This window comes from Mustela nigripes, chromosome 2, assembly GCF_022355385.1.
Source record: "Mustela nigripes isolate SB6536 chromosome 2, MUSNIG.SB6536, whole genome shotgun sequence".
Lineage (NCBI taxonomy): Eukaryota > Metazoa > Chordata > Mammalia > Carnivora > Mustelidae > Mustela > Mustela nigripes.
Window position 1 is genome coordinate 66,651,517 of NC_081558.1, and position 22,138 is coordinate 66,673,654.

The 22,138-nt window shown below is 48.6% G+C and overlaps 1 protein-coding gene across 2 annotated transcripts in view; it reads right to left on the reverse strand.

The window, feature by feature from the left end:
- GLB1 (galactosidase beta 1) overlaps positions 1-22,138 on the reverse strand; it is a 79,920-nt gene continuing 57,782 nt past the window's right edge. Inside the window, exons 13-16 of one of the 2 annotated variants that reach the window (XM_059390629.1) lie at positions 20,739-20,852; positions 19,159-19,290; positions 17,213-17,467; positions 1-592 (exon numbers count right to left, since the gene is read on the reverse strand). In XM_059390629.1, the coding sequence (XP_059246612.1) occupies positions 347-592; positions 17,213-17,467; positions 19,159-19,290; positions 20,739-20,852 (747 nt within the window). In that variant the 3' untranslated portion in view covers positions 1-346. The remainder of the gene's footprint in view (positions 593-17,212; positions 17,468-19,158; positions 19,291-20,738; positions 20,853-22,138) is intronic. The other variant, XM_059390630.1, reaches the window with a different exon arrangement.

Sequence of the window (22,138 nt, forward strand, 5' to 3'; positions counted from 1 at the left end):
CAGCATTTGAATACAAATTTTATTTCATAAAAAGACAACATGATTCCTTCAAGATAAAAATCAGGAACATCTTTAAAGCTTTCATTCCGACTGGGCAGACGTATCACGCCTTCCTGTGCCGCCCAGCTCCTCCTGCATTCGTGGTGCACCCCCCAACTCCGGTGGAGGCTTGGGCACCACGGGGCTGCCTGGAAACCTCTGGAGAAAATGCACATGCTGACCCTACTTTCTAATCGCACTTTCCAGTGAGTGCTGGCGTTGCATGGGAAAATAGGTGAGGTATGTGCAAGCCCAAACTCCAAAGGGTCACAGTGCTTAGCCTTCAGATGTAGTCCAGTCCCGAGGGTTAGTCAGGCAGGCCTGAAGGGTGAGGACCGGAGGTCGAGGTGGCACTGATAACCGGCCTGTCCACAAACTCCACGGTGCACAGCTTTGGGCCATTGTCACCGCAGGGTGCGCGCTCTAGTTCCAGCACCATGATGGTGTTGGGGGCCGATGTTACCAGGATGTGCCGTGGCACAAACAGAGTCACCTGGGGTCCCCGCGCAGGCCAGTATCGCCCGAGGTTAAAGCCATTAATCCACACCTGACCCTGGAGAAAGAGAGAGAGAGAGAGAGAACCGTCAGGCCCACCTGTACCCTCAGCCCTGGGGAGTCTGGCTCAAGGGGCCAGCAGTGGCAGAGGCAGGAAGCGCCCTCACAAAGGTGCTCTCCAGCCACAGAGACCCAGGCTGAGACCCAGGCCCACACCAGCCTCGGCTCCCGCACCCTGCTAAGATGACCAGCCAAGTGGCAGGGGCTGGAGGGCAGAAAAAAACAAAACGTTGCCCCAAACACCTGTTCCTGCCTCAGGACGGCATACATTTGGTTCCTCTGCCTGGGCGGTATTGGACGGTACTGGACAGCACCGTGGCAGTTTCACTGGGTTTTGGAATGTTGTCCTGGGTCCCGGGGGACCACTGCCTCCATAGGCCAAGCCTTCCCTGACTTCTCTGTCCGCAGAGGAGAACTGCTGAGCTGTCCCCCAAGGAGACGCGCTCTAGTTGTTCGCTCCCCCTCCCAGAGGCAGGGCTCGGCCACGCTGTCTCTGTGCATGGGATGAGCATGGTCTGCAGCAGCTCAGGAATCCGGGTCACCAAAGAGCTACCCTCAAACACGAGGAAGGCCACACCTGCTCCCAGCTTGCTCTGTATGCTACAAAGACCATTTCTGTGAGTAGAAGCTCCCTCCCCTATAAAACTGAGAGAACAGAAATGCCTGAAGAATGGGGACCACGTTTGGGTGTATCTACACAGCCCTCGGACACCTGCATGGGCTCGGGTTTGCTCACAGGGGAGGACTTAACAGACGGCTGAATAAGTGGAACATTCTATTACAGAGAAAGGGGGGGAGGGGAGATCACACAGACACAGACACACACAGAACGAATATATGGGAGAGGAAGGAAGGAAGGAAGGAATAGAGAAGGGAAGGAGAAAGAAGTGAAGAAATTTCTATCCACAGTGGTGCAAATATACTGGGGCCTCGGAGAAGGCTCAGCCACGCTGTCACCCGCTGAGCCCCGGTCCCTGCAGGCTTCACGACCCAGCTGCAGCCTCTCCCCTAGAGCAACTCAGCTGCTCACTTTAGGTATTTTTCAGTCTCCAGGTGTTCCCTTTAGCCTCACTCCCTCTGGATTTCCTCCCCTGGTTCCAGTCTTAGTCCTGCTGCTTCCCGGCTGCTGGGCAGTAGGGCAGGTGACTGGGGACAGAGGGAGGAAGCATCGCTGTCCGGGGGCTGGCACCAGGGGCAGAGCCCAGGGAGCAACAGAGCTCCTCAAACTACCATAAAACAGATCACATGCCTACATAGGAGGCCAGTGATTGAAAACCATCTGTCTGTTGAATTAAGTCATTTAGAGAAAGGATGACAGTGTCACAGTTCTCAGAACTGTTTTACCCTTGTTTTTACCGCGGGATATGCTATCTCTAGCCTTCCTACCAGGCATGGGCCATGACAGCCTTACCAGCTTCTTATCAGATGAGGATCTGCTGGTGCCTTGTTTTTGCAGTGCAGAGGAGAGCAGCACTTGACTTTCGAGGCTGAGGGGGAGACAGGTTCAGACGGAGAGCAGCAGGTGGGCTACGAGCAGCATGTGGGCTTCACAGTGTCCTAACGAAAGCCAAGCCCACCCCTAACCCAGTGATGAGGTAGACAATGAGGAGGTCTGATGCCTCCTCTCACCTGAAATTCCCTTTTGTGAGGATCCAAGGGACTGTCTCTCACATCCCTTGTGCTAAATCGGGCAGGTCCATCTGGAAAGCTGAAAAGCATTTTCCTGAATCCCCTTTGCCAGAGGGTTTTGGGTTAAAGTTGGTCAAAAGAGGACCCTGTTTGAGACTGGCCCCGTGGAAGGCAAGCTGAGGCCATTGCTTTTGTGGGAGGTGGTCATCTCAGACACAGGGCTGACAGAACCAGGGACATCCACAGGTTCAGCCTGTCCTCGGTCCTCTGCTGCATGTCTGGCTCATCTCCCTAAATGCTGCTCTGCCGACCAACTGTGCAGTAGCCTCACAGGGCAACAGTCCCAAAGACCTCCATAAGAGCTCCTCAAAGTACTACTCTGGCAGCTAGACTTGCTTCGGAAAGCCCCTGGGGCCGGCCTGACAGCCTGGCAGGGATCTTAGTACATCTGCCTTTGATTCCTGGCCCCTCTCCAGCTTTCACTCTTCTGGCTCATTCCACATTTGTGTGAGGTCTTACTCCTACTAGGGAATACTCATACTCATACTCATACTCATACTCATACTCATACTCATACTCACTGTGACAGACAGACAAGTTCCCAAACTGTGGCTCCTAGTTGCTGATCACAGTTGATACAATTTTTCTCCAACTGATTCCTTAATTCTGGACATAGCCACCCAGCTGCCCCCATTTTCTCCCCCAAATGATCACCTGAGGCCCACTGTGGGCCATCCACTCTCATATGAACTCTACCTCCTGGCCCACCCAGATGACGCCCCAGTATGTAGAGATCGTGCCTTGCACATCCCCTCTAACATTTCCCGAACTCAGGGTTATACCTTCCATGGCCTTGGTTAATTCTGGAAAGCTACGAATTTCTTCAGGACAAAATGACCCTCCACTCTGCTCCTAACAGAATGGGCATTAAATGAAGTTTAGGGTGGCCTGGTTGCCCTGCTAGGACAGGAATAAAGCATTTGGAAAGAACAAACAAGGAATCTGGGAAGAACGGGTCACCGGCCCATAGCTCTGAAGCACCGGGTTGAACAGAACCATCTGCAATGACGGAATGTTCCGCACCGCCCCACACAGCAGCCACACGCACTCGGCATGGCTACTGAGGGCTCAAAATGTGGCTACTGTGAGGAGCCAAATTTTCACTTTTCATTAATTCACATTTAAACCTAAACAGCCACATGTGGCCAGCACGGTGGAGGAACGGTGAGGTGCCTGGCATTACACTGTCAGACCACAACGTCTGCACTTCTCTCCGCCCTCACGTCCGTCTTCTAGAGAAAGTCGTATTCGATGTTGTCTCAGACTCCTGCAGCCTCCTCACAGGTCCCCTGACTGCTTCATTAGCAGTAGCATAATGAATATCAGATGATTTTTGCTCATTCTCGCTTCTGACCTCCTCCCAAGGGCCCCAGAAGACCCAGTGCCTGCTTCCTCCCCGCCATTCTTCCCACACCTGCCCACTCAGACCCCCATTGGACTTTCCCCCCACCGTCACCTGGACACACCAAGCTCCTTCCCATGTGCAGTAACTGTTCCCGCCACCCGGAGGGCTATTCTCCTAGCTCTTAAGCCTTCCGAGGGCGCAGAGATCTCATCCGCACCAGCGCCTCAGGGCGGGAGCTGCGGTCATCCTCAACTCCCGGCCTTCCAGTCCAGGTCACACACTACCCCCTCAGGCTCTTCTTTTTCTTCTAGTTATTGTCACTGTTTCCTATCTGTATCATTTGTTTGATTATTGGCTTATCTGCTATTTCCAGCACAGATTCTACGAAGGAATAATCTTGGTTCACTTGCTCACAGTGAGACTCTCAGTGCTCAGCAAAGTGGGAGTCAGTCTATACCTGGCAGCCCCTGTTAAAGAAGACTGGCTGATGATTCTGTCTGAGAACAGATTCTGGGAACGGGTGACATGATGTCCTACTGAAAGAATATTCCAGGTTCCTCTGCTCCCAGCTTAACAGTTTTAGAGAATCCTGTTCACTGGAAGAAAAGTAAAATATTTGCATTGCTCCTTGATTAGCACTGTGATTTTTAGTTGTAAAAAATTACTTTAAAAGACTCAAATTTGGGGGGGCAACTGGGTGGCTCAGGTCATGATCCCAGGGTCCTGGGATTAAAGCCCGTGTTGGGTTCCCTGCTCAGTGGGGTGCTTACTTCTCCTTCAGCCTCTGCAGCTCCCCTTGCTTGTGCTCTCTTTGTCAAATAATTAAAATCTTTAAAAAAAAAGTCAAATTAAAAAAAATTCAATTTAAAAATATACATACTCTAATTATTTTTCTCTTTAAAAAGTTATGCTGAAATTTGGGGCGCCTGGGTGGCTCAGTGGGTTAAGCCTCTGCCTTCAGCTCGGGTCATGATCTCAGGGTCCTGGGATTGATCTCTGCAGTGGGCTCTCTGCTCAGCAGGGAGCCTGCATCCCCCAGCGCACTGCCTGCCTCTCTGCCTACTTGTGATCTCTGTCTGTCAAAAAAAAAAAAAAAAAAAGTTATGCTGAAATTATTGGCGGCAGGCGGAGAGTATGCTCATGTTAGTAAAAGTAGACTGTTAATGACAGAGAGCCCCACTGGGGCCAAGCATTCCTAGAGTGAATACCAATGACTTCTGGGGCTTCGTGGGGGCTGTCCCAGCTAAAATAGTTCCTGACAAAGTCTGACTTTCTCTGACCATGACTTGACCCCTGGCAGACTCCCCACTCTGCTATTATCACCAAAGTGATAATAGTTCAATAAATGTTAGCTTCCCAGAAATGTGTGACCTGCTTCTTTGTTAATCAGACAAATTGTGTGTCTGTTTTAGATTCTCCAGATAAACACTATTGTCTTCTAAGAACTTAAAAGCAAAAATTTCGATGCTGTTTTAAGTCACAATTGAAAAATTTCAAATGTGTTCTGGTGTTCCTTCAAAAACAAGAAACTGGTTGAATGCTGACTCTGTCAAACTGAAAGAAGTCACGGAGACAGCTGGAGGACTTACAGTGGAACAGACCAAGGTCCATTTCTCAAGGTGAAAAGGCTCTCACCACACACAATTAATGAGTAATTGTGATGTTAATTTGGGAAAACAAAAGAAAAAGAATTTTTTTTTTTTTAAAAGGTAAAATAGTGAGGGGGTTGCTTAGATAAGATGGTAAAGAGATCTCACTGTGCAGATCTCAGTGCCAGGGAGAAAATGAATTTTCCGCAGCTGATGCAGCCCACATTCCTTGCTTCCTCCTTGGTCTTGGAGCAATAAATAAACCTATGATCTCCCTGGATTTTATGACAGACGCAACTAGAATTAAAGCCATGAAAACATAAAATGTTACATAAAAGATAAATCATTTCTTCCTTTTTTTCAAACCCCACACATAAATTCCTTTCTTCTCAGTCCCCAAAGTTCCAGAACTGCTTGACCTTTTTAAGAGCACCTCACCTAACAGTGGGCAACATGATGCCTCGAGTTTCTGGAACAAAGCTACAACCACTGAGTGAAAACTGCTGTGTATTTGCTACAAAATAACACATATTCAAAATTGCAGGAGACCCCCCCCCCCCACACACACCTCGCTTCAACTCAGAGCCTCTTTGCTCCTGTTTACGCATAATTCTTACAAGGTTGTTACTAAATTTTTAAAACATTTTTACATTGTATTGATTTTTTAAAAGTAAGCTCTATGCCCAATGTGGGGCTTGAACTCATGACCCCGAGATCAAGAGTTGTATGTTCTATGGAGTGAGCCAGCCAGCACCCAGTTTTGGTCCCAAATTAATATATATCATTGAAAAGAGATTTGATTGTCTAATTTCCTAGCTTATAGGGCTTGTGACTAGGAAACAATGAGTTAGATGTAAATAGTAGACTTTGTCGGGGGTAAAAATAACCATAAATCAGGACCCAAAAGTTTAAAAAGCATCTCAGATTCAGAATGAAAGTAGAGTCAACAGGGCTAAGACTTGTGGGGCAGGCTACAGAAATGGCCTCAGTTCTCGGCAGCTGTCCCCCATCAAGGGACAGAATCTGTTCCTCCCTCCTGTGAATCTGGCTGGTCTAGTGCCTTGCTCTGGCCGAAGTATATGGAAGAAGCGACTTGTGATTTCTGACTTTGGCCTTAAGAAGTCTTCCAAGTTGGCAGTCTTCCCCTGAACATGGCCGGTCACCACACGAACGAGTCTGGGACAGCTAGCTGAATGATGAGAGAGACATGGCCCAATCTCCTCGGTCACCTCAGTGGACAGACAGCTAACTTCCGTGAGAACAGCCTCCTTGCTGACTAGAAAGGCATGCCCAGCTGAGACCAGCAGAAGAGCAACCCAGTTTGCCAACACCCCAAATGAATGAATTATTGTTTCTTTAAACCAGGAAGGTCTGATGGTTTGTTATACGGCAAAAGCTAACCAATACACCTCAAGACACATTAGCGTGCCACTTTTCAGTAAAGGAAATTAGGTTTATAAACCCGATTTAAAAACAGTAGAGGCGCCTGGGTGGCTCAGTGGGTTAAGCCACTGCCTTTGGCTCAGGTCATGATCTCAGAGTCCTGGGATCGAGTCCCGCATTGGGCTCTCTGCTCAGCTGGGAGCCTACTTCCTCCTCTCTCCTGTCTGCTTCTCTGCCTACTTGTGATCTCCATCTGTCAAATAAATAAATAAAATATTTTAAAAAAACCAGTAGAGTAATTTTCTAGTATTCAGTTCCTCTTTTCCTAAACAGTCACCAGATCCTGTCAGGGCTGCCTGGTGGCACGTGTGCCCTTCTTGGGGTTGTTGTAAATGACTAAGTGGGAGGACACACATGAGCATGCAGCCTGGCGACATGCAGCTGCTGGCGTAATTTCCCATGGTAGGACCCTCGCCCTCACTCCGGAGTTCTACTGATTGAGTCCTTTCCCAGCAGCTCCAAACTGGGACAGTTACCCCACTTCTGCATTCCCATTACAAGCACTGAATATATGAATAGATACTTTTTTTTTTTTTTTGAGATTGTATTTATTTCGAGCATGAGCTGGGAGGGAGGAAAGAGGAGGGGTAGAGGGAGAGAGAGAATCTCAAGCAGACTCTGTGCTGAGTACAGGGCTCAATCTCATGACTCTGGATCACGACCTGAGCCAAAATCAAGATGCTTAACCGAATGAGTTTCCCAGGTGCCCCTGAATATATACCTTTAACTTGCATTGCAGCCCATCTCCTGATTTGTAGAGCCATCTCTCTATAGACCCAAGACTCCCAGGTCTTCTATAGGCTATCAGGCCTCGCAACATAGAGAACATTATGTCATTGTATTGAATGTAGCTTTACTTACTTATTCTTGCTATGTTTCAGACTTGCTGGCTACTTCCTCTTGGAGATTAGATGATTAGTAAGTACTTGAGGCTGAACATATTTAAAACAGAGCTTCTGATCGCCGCCAGCACCCCACCTGCCCTCCTCCAGCCTTCGCCCCTCAGAAACTAACCACACCCTCCCCTCCCATTACCCGGGCCCCAAACTCCTTGACTACTTTCTCTTGAACACCATACAGGATCCCTCAGCAAACCCTGCCTTTTCTTTTCAGTACGAATCTTGCACTTGTCTTCCCCAGCACCCAAGCCCACAGTTCCTTGTAGGATTGCCATACTAGCTTCCCATCAGGAATTCGTGCATCAAGCCTCGCTCTCCTATAATCCATTCCCACTGAGATTCGAGCTTTAATAGCCAGTCAGCTGTTTGACTCTCTACTTAATGCTACCACCAGAATGAGGAGAAGCCAAAATCTCCACCTCCTGAGCCAATCCCTCGTATCCCACACTCTCCCCCTTGCTCACAGGATCTTTCTCTCTGGGCCTCTGCACGCACGGCTCCCTGGCTCTGGAACATTCCTCCTCTGACTCCTCATGTGGATGATTTGCTCTCATCCTTCAGGCCTCAACGGCCACCTTCTCCGAGAGGCGCCCCTGACCACTCCTTATGCAGTGGCTTCAAAAGAAATCCATACATTCTTAACACTTCTCCCTTCAAAAGGCAGAACCCAATTTCTATCCCAAGAACAGAGACTGGACTCAATGCTCTCTTTTGACTAACTGGATGTGATAAAGGCTACATGACTTCCTAGGCTAGTTTCGGCCTGTCTCTCTCCTTCCTAGATCACTCCCTCTGGGGAAAGCCAGTTGTCATATCAGGAGGACACTCAAGCAACCTATGGTGAGGCCTGCTGGGGAAGAAGTGAAACCCCTGCCAACAGCCAGCCCCGGCCAGGCAGCGGCTATAACTTCATGACAGACCCTGATCCAAAACCACTAGGCCAAGCTGGTCCCAAGTTCCAGACCCAGAGAAACTGTGAGCTTAATAAATGCTTATCATAGTTTTAAGCCACTAAATTTAAGGGTAAAATTTGTTACACAGCAATAGGTAACTATTATGCCACATAAGATAGCAACAGCTTAACCCCATTCCTAACTTTAGGTCACACTGTCACATTTAATTTCTTCCTAATTGTCACCACTATGTGAGATCATAACATTTACTTATGATGTCTTCCCCAGTAGCAGTGTCCTGCCTAGCCTGCTCACATGTTGAATACCAGTCGCCAAGTACTTCATAGTTTCTGGTACTTTCTACACACTGTTGCCATATTTGATCATATCACTTTGATGCTTAAAATTGCCCCTAGTTCTACAAAGGTCTCAAGGTAATACCAAATTCCTTGATACATGAGGCCATAAAGCCACCTTTCCCACTGCACTTGCTACCACTCCCTTCCTGGCTCCTTCTAGGGTGTTTTCTGTGACATTGACCGATTCTCCAATTCTCTGGACACCAGCTGCATGTCCAACAATTCAACGATGACATCATCTATCTGGAGCTGGGGTCAGATCCCACAGTTTAAAAGGGCTCTGACCCACACTTCTGAACTACCAGCTACAAATTGGGGGTTCCCATAACCTCCTCCTCAGGTTCAATAATTTGCTAGAATGGTGCACAGAATGCAAGAAAACATTTTACTTACATTTGCCCTCTCCAGGTGTACCTGCCAGCACCTGGATGTGTTCACCCACCCAGAAGTTCTAGAGTTTTTACAGAGCTCCATCTCCAGCCCCCAATCCCTACCCCAAGAAGTCAGAGGTTGAGGAGTAGAGCCAAAAGTTCCAATCCTTTGATCACTTGGTGTTTCTGGTGATCAGGCCCCACTGGCACCAGAAAGTCAAATGATGAGGGTATTGGAACTTTTAAAAGCAAGATGCAGAAATAATTTAAATAGATGAAGGGATCTTTGTCAGTGCTTTTTTATTTTTATTTTTTAAATTTATTTGACAGCGAGTGAGCGAGCGAGCGACCAAGCATATGCAGGGTGAGTGGCAGTGGGAGGAGGAGACCAGGCTCCCCACTAAGCAGGGACGTGGACCTGGGGCTTGATCCCTGGGCTCCAGATCATGACCTGAGCTGAAGGTAGATGCTTAACTGACTGAGCCACCCAGGGGCCCTGTCAGCCCTTTGTTAGAAATTCTTTTATCTTGTGACTTTTTACATCTTGAGAGAGGGAATACTTGCCTTTAAATAACAAAATTACTTTTAGTCAGTATTCTATTTGCAACTTTAGCTTTCAAAGTATAATAATTCGGGTTGAGGAAAGGAGGGCGTGACTCCACACTCTCATCTCCACCGGAACCCACCCTGAGAGGCTAATAAATGCAAGAAGCCTGCGGCAGATGCTGCTCTGGGACCACGCACAGCACATGGAGGAGACAGAAAGTGTGGAGACGCATGGCGTTGGCGGAACACCTCGCTTGAGCGATAGATAGCACACGTGACACAGCCAGCACACCACCCATCTCAGGGAACTTGTGGTCAGATAAGAGTTCTGTGCAGGGGGCGCCTGGGTGGCTCAGTGGGTTAAGCCGCTGCCTTCGGCTCAGGTCATGATCTCAGGGTCCTGGGATCGAGTCTCACATCGGGCTCTCTGCTTAGCAGGGAGCCTGCTTCCTCCTCTCTCTCTCTCTGCCTGCCTCTCTGCCTACTTGTGATTTCTCTCTGTCAAATAAATAAAATCTTTAAAAAAAAAAAAAGAGTTCTGTGCAGACCAGACGCAGGCCTGTGTCTCCTGGAAAGGGCAAAACATGCCTGACCACTTCCCGCTGTAATCCCAGTTTGATGGTTGGGCATTTAACCAGAAAGCCACATCCAAATCAGAAGGGATTTTTAAAAAAAATCTCGTGAATCACCCTTATCAGTGACTTTGTTCACTAAATCAAGGCAGTCTCTTTGTATCAACTGAACAGCACAAGCCCAGAGGCTGGGACAGGACCTCCCTGATGGAGGGTGGAGGAGGGTTGGTGTGTCCAGAGGCAGGGTCCAAGGAATGGCTCTGGCTTCAAGTGTCATTTGGTCCCCCTGACCCCACATCTGCCGAAGTGTTCATGCTCTCAAAAGTCAGAACTCAGTGGTCTGTGGAGGGGTGGGTTCTGTTCTCCATCTGCTAATCTTTCAAAACCTCAGGAGCTGGCCTGGGACTTTCCTCAGTAAGAGGGACCACAGAGGGGCACCCGGGTGTCTCAGTTGGTAAGCGGCTGCCTTCGGCTCAGGCCATGATCCTAGGGTCCTGGGATGGAGCCCGGTGTGATGTTTCTCTCTCTCCCTATGCCCTCCCTCCCCCTCTGGCTCGTGTCCTCTCTCTCTCTCAAATAAATAAATAAAATCATAAAAAAAAAAAAAAAGAACAGAAAACAGTATGCATTGTCTTACGTGTAAGTCCTCTGACCTTTGGACTCCCCTAACCCAGGTCCACGAATCCCACAGATGGGCCTTCCCATCTGCTTTACTGAGATGTACGTCACACTCCATGTAATTCACTCGTCTCAAGTGTACAATTCAGTTAGCTGTGAGAACACTACAGAGCTATGCGGTCAATTTTAGAATATGTACATCACTCCAAGCGGAAACTCTGCACCTGTTAGTTAGTATTCACTCTCCATCCTCCCTCCCAATACCCCTCTTTCCCTGCTCCAGGTAACCACTGATATTTCTGTGTCTGTAGATTTGCCTATTCTGACATTTCATATTTATTTATTTATTTGGCAGAGAGAGATGACAAGCAGGCAGAGAGGCAGGCAGAGAGAGGGGAGGAAGCAGGCTCCCTGCTGAGCAGAGAGCCCGATGCGGGGCTCGATCCCAGGACCCTGGGATCATGACCTGAGCCAAAGGCAGCGGCTTAACTCACTGAGCCACCCAGGTGCCTCCTGATATTTCATATAAATGGAACTTTCACATATATGGCTTGTGATTGGTTCCCTTCACCTAACATGCTTTCAAGGTTCATCCATCCATGTTGTAACATATAGGATTACTTCATTTTATGGCAAATTTATTTTCCATTACTACACATCTAATAGACTGTTTACTCACTCATCAGTAGGTGGATATTTGAGCTTTTTCACCTGTTGGCTGATTCTGGATAATGCTACTGTGACCATTTGTGTCCTAGATTTTGAGGAGACATACACATTTGGTGGGCTTCTAGGGTTCCAAACTTTCTGACACATTTGTAAATATCACATGTCCATGTGCCTTCCAAACAGGAAGTGAAAAAGCCATGGGACTGACAAGATGAGCGCGGAGCCCTGGTCTACGCACTTAGCCCAGCTCCTCATTGGCCTTTCAGGCTCTGTACATTGCTGCCTGCCTTTCCATGTGGGCCTGCAGGTTGGACGGACCTGGGGCTCAGGGAGCTGTGTTACCACCTACTTCTGCTCCTCATGCAAGTTCCCTGGCTCTCTCGAGCTGCTCCTCTGCATACTGGAGGTAACAACAGGGCATCATACTACGCCTACTCTCTTGGCCATGATGCAGCTCATGTCTCCAAAGTGTGGAACACAATGTCTGGGTCAGGCACTCTCAGGTGGGATGCCTTCAGGACCTGATGAGGCCCCTCTGACTTCCAGAGATGTTCATGCTTTTCCATGTCTGCACCTTGGCCTTTACCGTTCTTCCACTTAAAATGCCCTCCCTTACAAAACTCCCTCTGACTCTGGTGAGGGGTGGTCCGCCTGTCAGGTCTGCTTCCACCCGAGCCACCTTGCTCTTCTCATGGGTCCTGTAGTGCACAGTTTCTCTCTGCTTCACATCTCCTCAAAGTTCTCTCTCTTAAAGCACAAAACTGGCACCACCTGGGGAGCAGTGTTCGTCTTCTCGTCTGCCTTGGCCCTGCAAAGCCCCTCATCACCAACAGGGCTGCCTGAGGGCCTCCACTCCTCCCACCTGCTTTCTTCTCCCGGGGGAGAAGGGGGTAGCCAGGGATGGGGGAGCTCAGCAGCACAGCCACCTGGGCTCCCTCCACCTAGAGCATTTACAGAGCAGCCAGGCCCCAGGAGGCGAGCAGGATGATGAAGAAGCCGAGCACTTTGAAAAAATGCCCCCTGTGAAGCTTATGGCCTAGTGGGTGAAACTGAGGGGCTCGCCAAAGTATGGAGTCTGGGTAGGGCACAGACGGGGTGGTGGGCCTGTCCTTTCCCGGACTAAGGGTCTAGGAAGGTTTCTTAGAGGAGTTAAGGCTGGTGGTGACAGATAAATAGAGACGGCAGGGTGGGCAGGGTGAGGGAGTGAACAAGCATGAACAAAGGAGATCTATGACACAGCAGGCCACCAAGAGGGAAAAGGGGACAAGGAAGGAGGGGAGGAGAGCAAGGAGCAGGGGAAGAAGAACAAGCCTGTGGCTGAAATGGGAAGATCCAGTGAGGGTTTTAGTTTGTTTTGGGGTCTTAGAGATCCCAGGTGTCACTTCTTGGCTGCAGCCTGGAAGCTGACAGAGACGGAAAGGCTGACAAAATGCAGGACAGGAGGCATGAGAGCAGGATCCTGGCCTGGAGGAGGAAGGTGGGGAGGAGATTCAGAGCTTAGACTTCCTCCTAGGGCCACCAGGCAGGAAGTGAGGGTAGAGGCAGAGATAAGTCTGACAGGAAGCTGAGGGAACAAAGGAGTTACACTTGATAGCAGTCAAGGAGGGTGAGGGGGTGGGGGAGAAGTACGGTGGCTTCGGGGAGAGGTGAAGGTTAGAAAGACCAGCTGGGGAAGGGGGAAGACACCAAAGGCTGCTGGCAACTTGGGGACCTCCAGAGGCTGGAGAGAGTGAGGGGATTGGAGCCCTGATGAACACGCTGGAGAGGCCCCCAGCAGTGCTCAGTCACTTGTGGAGGAGTAAAGGCCAATGGTGGATCCACTCAAAAATGGAGGATGAACAAGGAGACAGACTGGAAGACTGGAAGGTCAAGGGGACCAGCGGACTGATGGCTTTTCACAAAGAATAGTGGTGATATCTAGACTGGATAGGGAAGAACTATGGCCTTAATGGTGGAGATTTTCAGATCATCAGTAAGATCCAAGAGCAGGCTGGGGAGACAGCGTTTGGGGGATAGAGACATGTAGCAAGAGAGGGGATATCACAGCTTCAAACTCTGGAGGTGTGTTCACCAAGATACAGCATATGCTCGGTCATGAAACAAGTTTCAATAAATTTAAGATCGTGGAACAATCACCATGATTCAATTTTGGGACATTTCCATCACTCCAAAAACAAACCTCGTATCAACCTGCAGGCCCCCTCCATTCCCACCATCAGCCCCAGACAACCATCAGTCTCCTTTTTGTTCTCTACAGATTTGCCTTTTCTGAACACTCCATATAAATGCAATCCTGCAGCAAATGGTGTTTTATCTGGCTTCTTTTACTTAGCATGTTTTTCAGATTCATCAACTTGTAGCTTGTACCAGTAGTCTGTTCCGTTTTACTCAGGACACTATCCCTTTGTACGAATATGCCACATTTTATTGACCCATTCATCAATTGCTGGACATCTGAATTATATCCAGTTTGGGGTTGTTATGAATTATGCTGCTCTGAATATTTGCATATACGTCTTTGGGTAGACATAGGTTTTCATTTCTTTTGGGTATACACCCAGAAATGGAACTCCTCAGTCCTATGGTAATTCTGTGTTTAAGCTTTGAAGAAACCTCCAAACTGCGTTCCAAAGTGTTTGTACCATTTTATGTTTCCACAAGAGACACAGGAAAGTTCTCATTTCTCTATATCCTCACCAACATTTGTTATTGTCCATCTTTTATTGGTATAGCCATTCCAGTGGGTGTCAAGTCACCCACTGTGGTTTTGATTCGTACTTTTCTAATGATTAATGCCATTGAGAGCATTACACATGTATGTATCAGCCATTTGTAATCTCCTTTGATGAAATTTGCACATTTTTTTTTGACTGGGTTGTGCATCTTCCTATTATTGAGTTGTAAGAATTCTTGATGTATTCTAAAAACAAATCCTTTGCTAGATATATGATTTGAAAATACTTTCTCCCAGGTCTGTGGCTTGGATTTCCATTTTCTTAATGATTTCCTTTGAAGAGCAAACATTTTTAATTTTGGTGAAATTCAATTTAACACTTTTTCCTTTAAGGATCATGCTTTGGGTGTGCAATGTAAAAAGTCTTTACCTAGCGATGCCTGGATGGCTCAGTTGTTAGGTGTCATTTAAGTTTAAATGATAGAATGGGGGGGCACCTGGGAGGCTCATTCATTAAGCATCTGCCTTCCACTCAGGTCATGATCCCAGGGTCCTGGGATCAAACCCCGTATCAGGCTCCCTGCTCAGCAGGAAGCTTGCTTCTCCCTCTCTCACTCCCCCTGTTTGTGTTCCCTCTCTCACTGTCTCTCTCTCTGTCAAATAAATAAATAAACAACTAAAAAAAAAAAAAAGTCTTTGCCTAATTGAAGGTCATAAAGACTTTCTTCCTTCTCTTAGAAGAGTTTTATAGAGGAATTAAATTAGAAATCAATAAAAATAAGATACGCTAAAAAAACAAACTCATAAATAAATGGGAACTATATAACACATTTCTAAATAATCTATGAGCTTATTTTTTTGGAGAGAGAGAGAGAGGATGGGGAAAGGGGAGGGAGAGGTGGGGAGGGAGAGAATCTTAGACAGGCTCCATGCCCAGTGCAGACCCTGAGATCATGACCTGAGCCAAAATCAAGAGCTGATGCTTAACTGACTGAACTCCCCAAAAGCCCCCCAAAGGCATTCCTGAAACAAAGGTGCATATCTTTTACCCTCTTCTCTTCTAGCGATTTACTTATTTTTTTCCTCTTCTCCTTCAGAGTCAAAATTCTCACAAAGAATGTTTATACTCAAGTCTCACATTTATGTTCACATGGTTGTCTCTTTACCTGACATTCCTCAGCAGCAGGTAATGCAGCCTGTGGATGCTTTGCTTCCTGAGGGGCCTTGTTACTAAATCCAAAAGAAGGGCTTTGGTCTTCCTCTTACACATCCCCTCAGCAGCACAGATGCCAGTTTTCTTCCTCACTCTCTGCCCACCACATATGTGCCTCTTTTCTTCCTTCTGCATCCTTTCTCCTTAGAGGATCTCCTCTGTCCCATGCCTTCAATGACCATCCACACACAGATGACCTGATACATATATTCCCAGCCCAGAGCTCTCCTCCGACTTCTCCATCCACAGAACCCAGAGCCCTCCTCCAGTATCTTCTCTCCACTGTTCTCAAAGGCCTCTCAAACTCAATCTGTCCAAATCCAACTCACAATCTCCCCTCTCCTAGTCCATGTTTTCTTCTGAAATTTCTTTCAGTAAATGGTACCATCTCCTTAGTCACCACCCTGGGACCTAAGAGTCATCCAGGATATGTCCTTCTCTTTAAACTCCAATATCCTGTCCATCATTACATCTCATTGATTAAACTTCACACGTCTCTTAGATAGTTTACATCATCCCCATCTTGGCTCCACCATCCTAGTCTCTCACTGAGACTATGGTCCAGCCACCTAGATAGCTTCCCCAGATCCATAGGTACCCTCACCCAACCCTCTCTGCACCCTGGGATCAGAGAGGTTTGCCCATCATAATCATGTCACGGCACCGTTGCGCCCTCCTGCTTCAAAGGCTCTCAACGTAGACAAAACTTTAATGTGGTTTAATTGGCCTATTCCAATCTCATCTCTACCCACTTTCTAGTCTCTTCTCTGAAATACACTCCACACCCAAACCCTATATCTGGGTCCTTTACCAGTTCTTCATGTTCCTCATTTCCCCTCTAACCACACGGCCTTTGCACATGCTATCTCCTCTGCCTAGAACATGTTTCCCTCCCCCTTTTGCCACATTAACTTTTTCTTATCCTTCATATCTCTGTCAAGCTTCACTCCCACAGGGAAGCCTTCATGGACCTCCCCGACAAGGTCAAATGCCCCAGTTATTATCAACTCCCATATTCCTTTTTAGCAATCATTACAGGTGTAGTCTTCCCATTTAATCTGGGTGATCATGTGATTTGGGTCTGTCTCCCCCAACCAGTGTGTAAGTTCCATGAGGGCAAAACTCATAGTTGGTTTTGTTCATCATTGTCTCCTTAGTGCCTGGCACAAAGCTTGGACCCATAGTGGCCACTGGAAAATACTTGCTGAATGAATAACTAAGGCATGGTAATGTCACCCAGCATGAAAATAGGACGGAAGGAAGTCATGTGAACATTTTCAGAGAATAAAATGAGGGAGGGTGACCAGGAAGTAAAATGGCCAAGGAAGAGCTGAGGATCATGGAGATGCCCCCAGGGTGGATGCCCCCAAGGGGCAGGGCTGTATGAAGGTGGGGTGTTGCGGGGGTACAGAAGCAGACATGGACAAAAGAAAAAACAAGTTCTCCCAATGATCCACCCCTTTGCCTGGACCAACTTTTCTTCAAGAGAAAGAGAAAGTGTCCCTCATAAGCAGTATCCCAAGGAGCTACAGCTTTTCTTAGAGGAAGCAGGGAAGCCATCATTTGCTCAAGGAAGTTGCCAGTCAGTGAGAATGGGGCACATTCAAGCTGGCCATTGAGTCTCTGAAGATTGGCCAACGTCCCCCTACTGAGGAATTGGTAAACACAGAAATCTGTGACACAGCATCTCATTAGCAGCTCTTTTGGACTCTTTATTGCTTTCCACGAAGACACGTACCTTGGTCCATCCAGGAAACTGGATAAAGGTGTCCTGGGGCAAGTCTGGGATTCCACTGGGAATGGAAAAGTTCCCCATATAAAAGGCTGGCAGACTGTAGTTAGATGAGGTGTGGGCCAAGGCTTTCTTATGGTGGCGCTTGTTATAGCCATTCCAGTCTTGCAGGGGTCTGTGCACCGCATTCTCGGTGTCTAGTGGGAAGATCATCCAGTCCGTGAGGATTTTGGCACCGAGGGTCAGGTTAGAAACAAGACCCTGTAAAGCAGAGACAGAGCAAGGAGCTGGGGTGGGAAGCAAAAGGCTTCAAGTGTTTCTGTGTCCCTGCCCTGAATCCTTGGGGAGAGCACACTGGGATATGAAACACCAACAGTAAGTGAGACTCAAACCATGTGTACATCAAAGTGATGCTGGGCTGGAGGCCAGAGCTCCTGACCCCACACCCCCAGTCTTCAGAGTCACTGCTGAATGGACAGGATGGTGGAATCTGAGGCATGGGAGAATGAACGCAGTCAGGAATGAAGAAGAACATTTAGTCGCCGTAACGGGGGTTGGAGGGACAGACGCTGTCCCTTCATATAACCAGGAGCAAGTCCTGGCATTGAGCCCCTCAGCAGCCCTCATGGGATGATCATACCTGAGTCCATGTACCCACTGCAGGACTCAGGGAGGTGACATAAACAAGGACACTGATATCTGTGAAAGAGTAGAAAGGGAGTGATGATGATGGCGAACAGCTGTGCCACTCGTCCAGTGGGGTCAGCAGGCCAGGTGTCCACGGAACCAGCCACCTCATCGAAGCCTATGCTCATGGCTCAGCTAGCTTCCTCTTCCCCCCGTCTCATGTGGCAAACTTCTCCACTCCCCGTAGGATCCCAAATCTGTCCCAGGACAACTCTCAGTACCGAGCCTCAATTGCCCACTTAGTAACTCAATAAACGTGAACCAGGCAGACGTGTGCCGGGCTCTTTGCTGGGCACTGGGGACCCAGCGACTACACAAGAATGCCTGTCACAGCATGTGTCAACATGGGCTGTGACAGCCAAACAGGAAGGCCACTAATTACAGCCCGAGCACAAGGACTTTAATAGGGACATCTCTCTTGGAGGTAAAGGTTGCCCTGCGTGGCCATTCTCTAAGAGAGTAACTGCCTTGCTACTGTGCTGCCAACAAGAGGGTCAGGAAAAAGCCCCATACACTGATTCTGTCCTAGAGCGGGTGGTACCATCAGTCCTCGGATGCTGGCCTTCTCTCCTCTAGCAGACGGAGAGCCACCTGCCGGGAAGCCTGCATCTCGACATCTCCGCAGCACCCCCGCCCTGAGCACCTTGTGGAGCCTCTTACAGAGTACGAGCTTAACAAATGTCGGCTGAACGACGCTCCTGAAGATGTTGTCCAAGGAACAACATCTGGGCTACACACCTGGACATATGGTAACCAGCAGGGGTGAGAGGCCATGCACTGAGGGAAAAGGCTTTCTACGATTCAAGGCTTTGTCATGGATCATCCACACCCAGAACACAGAGCAGACCAAATGCTGGGCTGGCTTTGTCAGGTACATGTGGGCCTTTCGAAAGCGAGCTGGGTTTGTTCAGCAAAGGAGCAGCGAGGTGGAGTAGTTTCCTCCGTCTGTTTCCCTCTACCGGGTGACTGAACCTGAACACCAGGGAAGGGTTCTCTCTGCAGAGCACAACGTTCTCATCACCTGCAGAGGAAAACAGGTCTTCAAACTAACCCAATTCTGAAGCTGCAAAAGAAATCACAGTAGGTTCACTCGCCGAACTTGGCCGAGAGTGCAAGCTTTCAAAAACCGCCTCTATGTGAAGGGGCTAGAGGAAAAGAATGCATATGTGAGAGTTTTTAAATGGCCTTCCGGAACCTTCTTGGGTAGCACAGGCACGGTCCTGTCAACCTCTGAACATCACTCCTGACAGTGAGGCCGGTCCTACCTTAAAATCATTAATATATCTGCCATAGTTCACACGCCCCATGTTTTCCACCAGAAGGTCCAGAGTCGCTCCAGCTTTCCCGGTGATGTTCAGAGAGGTCACAGAACTTCGCTCCAGGACTCCCTGTGGCACCTGCAGGGTCAGAGTCCAGTGGGAATTAACTGGAGTGAGAAGGTCAGCAGAGAACAGCTCACTCAGTTGTCACACTCATTTTCCTGTCTTGAAGGGTCACTGGACTCGAGAGGCCATGCTCTGCTGGCCCCTTTGCCCAAGTCACCGGCTGGGAGGTCAAGTTCCCCCAAACACTGCTTCCTAACCAGGCAACTCTCCAGATGTGGCTCAGGGCAAGGGGAGGTGGAGGCTGGCTTCCTTGGCTCTGGGATGTTTTGCTGCATGTCTATTTTTAATAGGAAGGGATTCCTGCCACAGGAGCTGCTTTGTGTTTCACAGCACAAAAGGCAGTCATAAAAAGTGGCTTCTAAACAACGTGGAGAAATGAGGCAAAATCAGATAAATGAGATAAAATCAGAGTTAGGTGGAGCAGTCTCACCTCAAGATACCTGATGGGGAGCATTAACCACGTAAATTATGTAACAGAGTGAGGAAAAACAACAGACACTTAAGCAGCAACATACTCCTAACTTTTTAAAAGGGGAGGTTTTTTAAAAATTGAAGTTACACTGACTATAATTCGCTAAAACAACCCCTAAGACGGAATTCAAGAGACTGCCATCAAGGTACATGTGGGCAATATACATGTATGTCCTAGAAACTTCTCCCACTGAAATGAAAGTCCTCGATCACAACAGAACGGAAACTTTTTAATTTTAATTTATGTTTTTTTGAGAGAGAGCAGGAGTGGAGAGAGGGGCACAGGGAGAGAAAGACAGAGAAGCAGGCCCCCCGCTGAGCAGGAAGCCCAGTGAGGGGCTCAATCCCAGGACCCTGAGATCATGATCTGAGCCCAAGGCAGAGGCTTAAAAGACTGAGCTACCCAGGTGCCCCCAGAATGGAAACACTTTAATTTAAAATTTTCTGAGCAAATTTCCACCGTTAGAAAAAAAATCTCTTCACATGTTCTTTTACATCATTATTTCAGTGGAAGGAGTGGAAACCCTCCAGTGTTTCTCTGCTGTGTTATGAGACAAAGGTCTGTGTGGACTGTAGCTACCGTTACCAGGAACAGTCCTTTAAAACAGGCTTTCTCACGCGGGATGAAGGCACAGGGTTAAATGAATCACTGCTCTGGCATGTACAACTCGGACCCCGTCCTCAAGGAGCAAAGGAGACATGAGTGACATTCTGCCGCTGGCAGAGAGGATGGCATGGACTGGGGAGAGCAGCCTGGAGAGAGCACTCCCCTCCAGGTTCAGATGGGTGAGGGGGTGTACTCCAGGCAGAGAGGGAGCATGGGGGAGACCACATCAGCAAGCAAGGGGAAACAGCCAAGGGACATCAATAGGAGACGCACCGCCTGAGTCTGGAAAGGTGGGCAATGGCCCTGAACGCCGTGCTACCAAGTGCAGACCACAGGTGGTCTGTCGGGGCAGACAGGCACACAGTTCAGAGGTGGTTCTTACCCCATCCACGGCGACATAGGCCCGGTCATGGATTCCGCTGAGGGGCGACGACAGGGGAGTGGGGTCACTGCAGTCTTGAGGAAGTGTCGTTCGGTACAGCACAAACCCAAAATACTGGTTAGTAAAAGATGCAAGAAAAACACATCAGTCTTTCAAAGATAACGAGGTCACCTCGACCTGTGTGAAGCCATGTCTAAAATCATATGGAGTAAGAGGTTTCCCCAGCCTCCCACCAAAGTTCAGTCTGGATGAAGGGAACTGGCTGGCATCTTTAGATCACACACTAGCAGAGCAGTAACAGCAAGGAACCCACATTTTATCGGAGAGCCCTTTCCCACACGAGGAGACTGGACTCTGGGACATGTTCAGTGATGTGCCCAGAACCACGCAGGGGATCCTATCATACATATCGAGAGATCATCGATGTTATCTCAAAAACATGACACAACACATTACAACAACAAAAAAGACAATGGGGGCGCCTGGCTGGCTCGGCGGGTAGAGCATGTGACTCTTGATCTCGGGGTGGTGAGGTCGGGTATAGAGATTGTTTAAAAATAAAATCTTAAAACAATAACAACAACAAAGCCAAGAATGTTCAGTAAAACATTTTCCAGGTTCTTGGGTTACATGTGCTCTAACATACAAAACAAGAGTCAATCAGAAACCGTTTAAAGTGCAGGGCCGGGGGTGGTGGGGACAGAGATAGTGAGAGGTGGGGGTGTAGCCTGTCGCTAAGTCAGCAAACAGTGGTAGAGAGGCTGGTGTCCCTGGTCCGAAAGGAAGAGGCCAGACTACCAGCCCCGCCCGCAACAGCACCTCGGCCTCAGCTGGCGCCCTTCTTGCTGTGGACACTGGCCAGGGTGAGCCAGGTCGAACCCCGCCACAGAAGAGCATCCAATGGATGTCCAAGATGTGGCAGAGGAAAAGTTCCTCCCGTCTCGGGCCCAGAAAGCAAGGGAGTGAATCTCGGCAAATGGAAAGGTGATTTGGAGGAGCTGGGAAAAAAAAAAAAAAAAACCCACATTAACCCACGTTCCTGTGTTGCAGGAAAGGGTCGAACTCAAGAAATGTCACTGGGGCCACCACTCAAGGCTTCAGGCACAAGGACACCTCCCCGCCAGACCCCAAATCTCCATCTCTTGGCTTTTTTTCCTTTTCAAAGTAACCAGAGTGGGAAGTCCTAACTCAGAGGCTGAGGAACACTTCGTGACGGGGTTCGACAAGGCGGGCGGAAGCCGCAGTCCTCCCGGAGAAGGTGACTAAAGTCACCGGAGTGAGGGGCGGGGGCGGGGGGAGCAGGGCTACACCTCCTCCCTGCACCTGTGCCCTCCATGGGTTTCACTGGAAATGAACATTCAGCAGGCTTGCCCCAGACCTGAAACAGCCAGGGCCCAGGG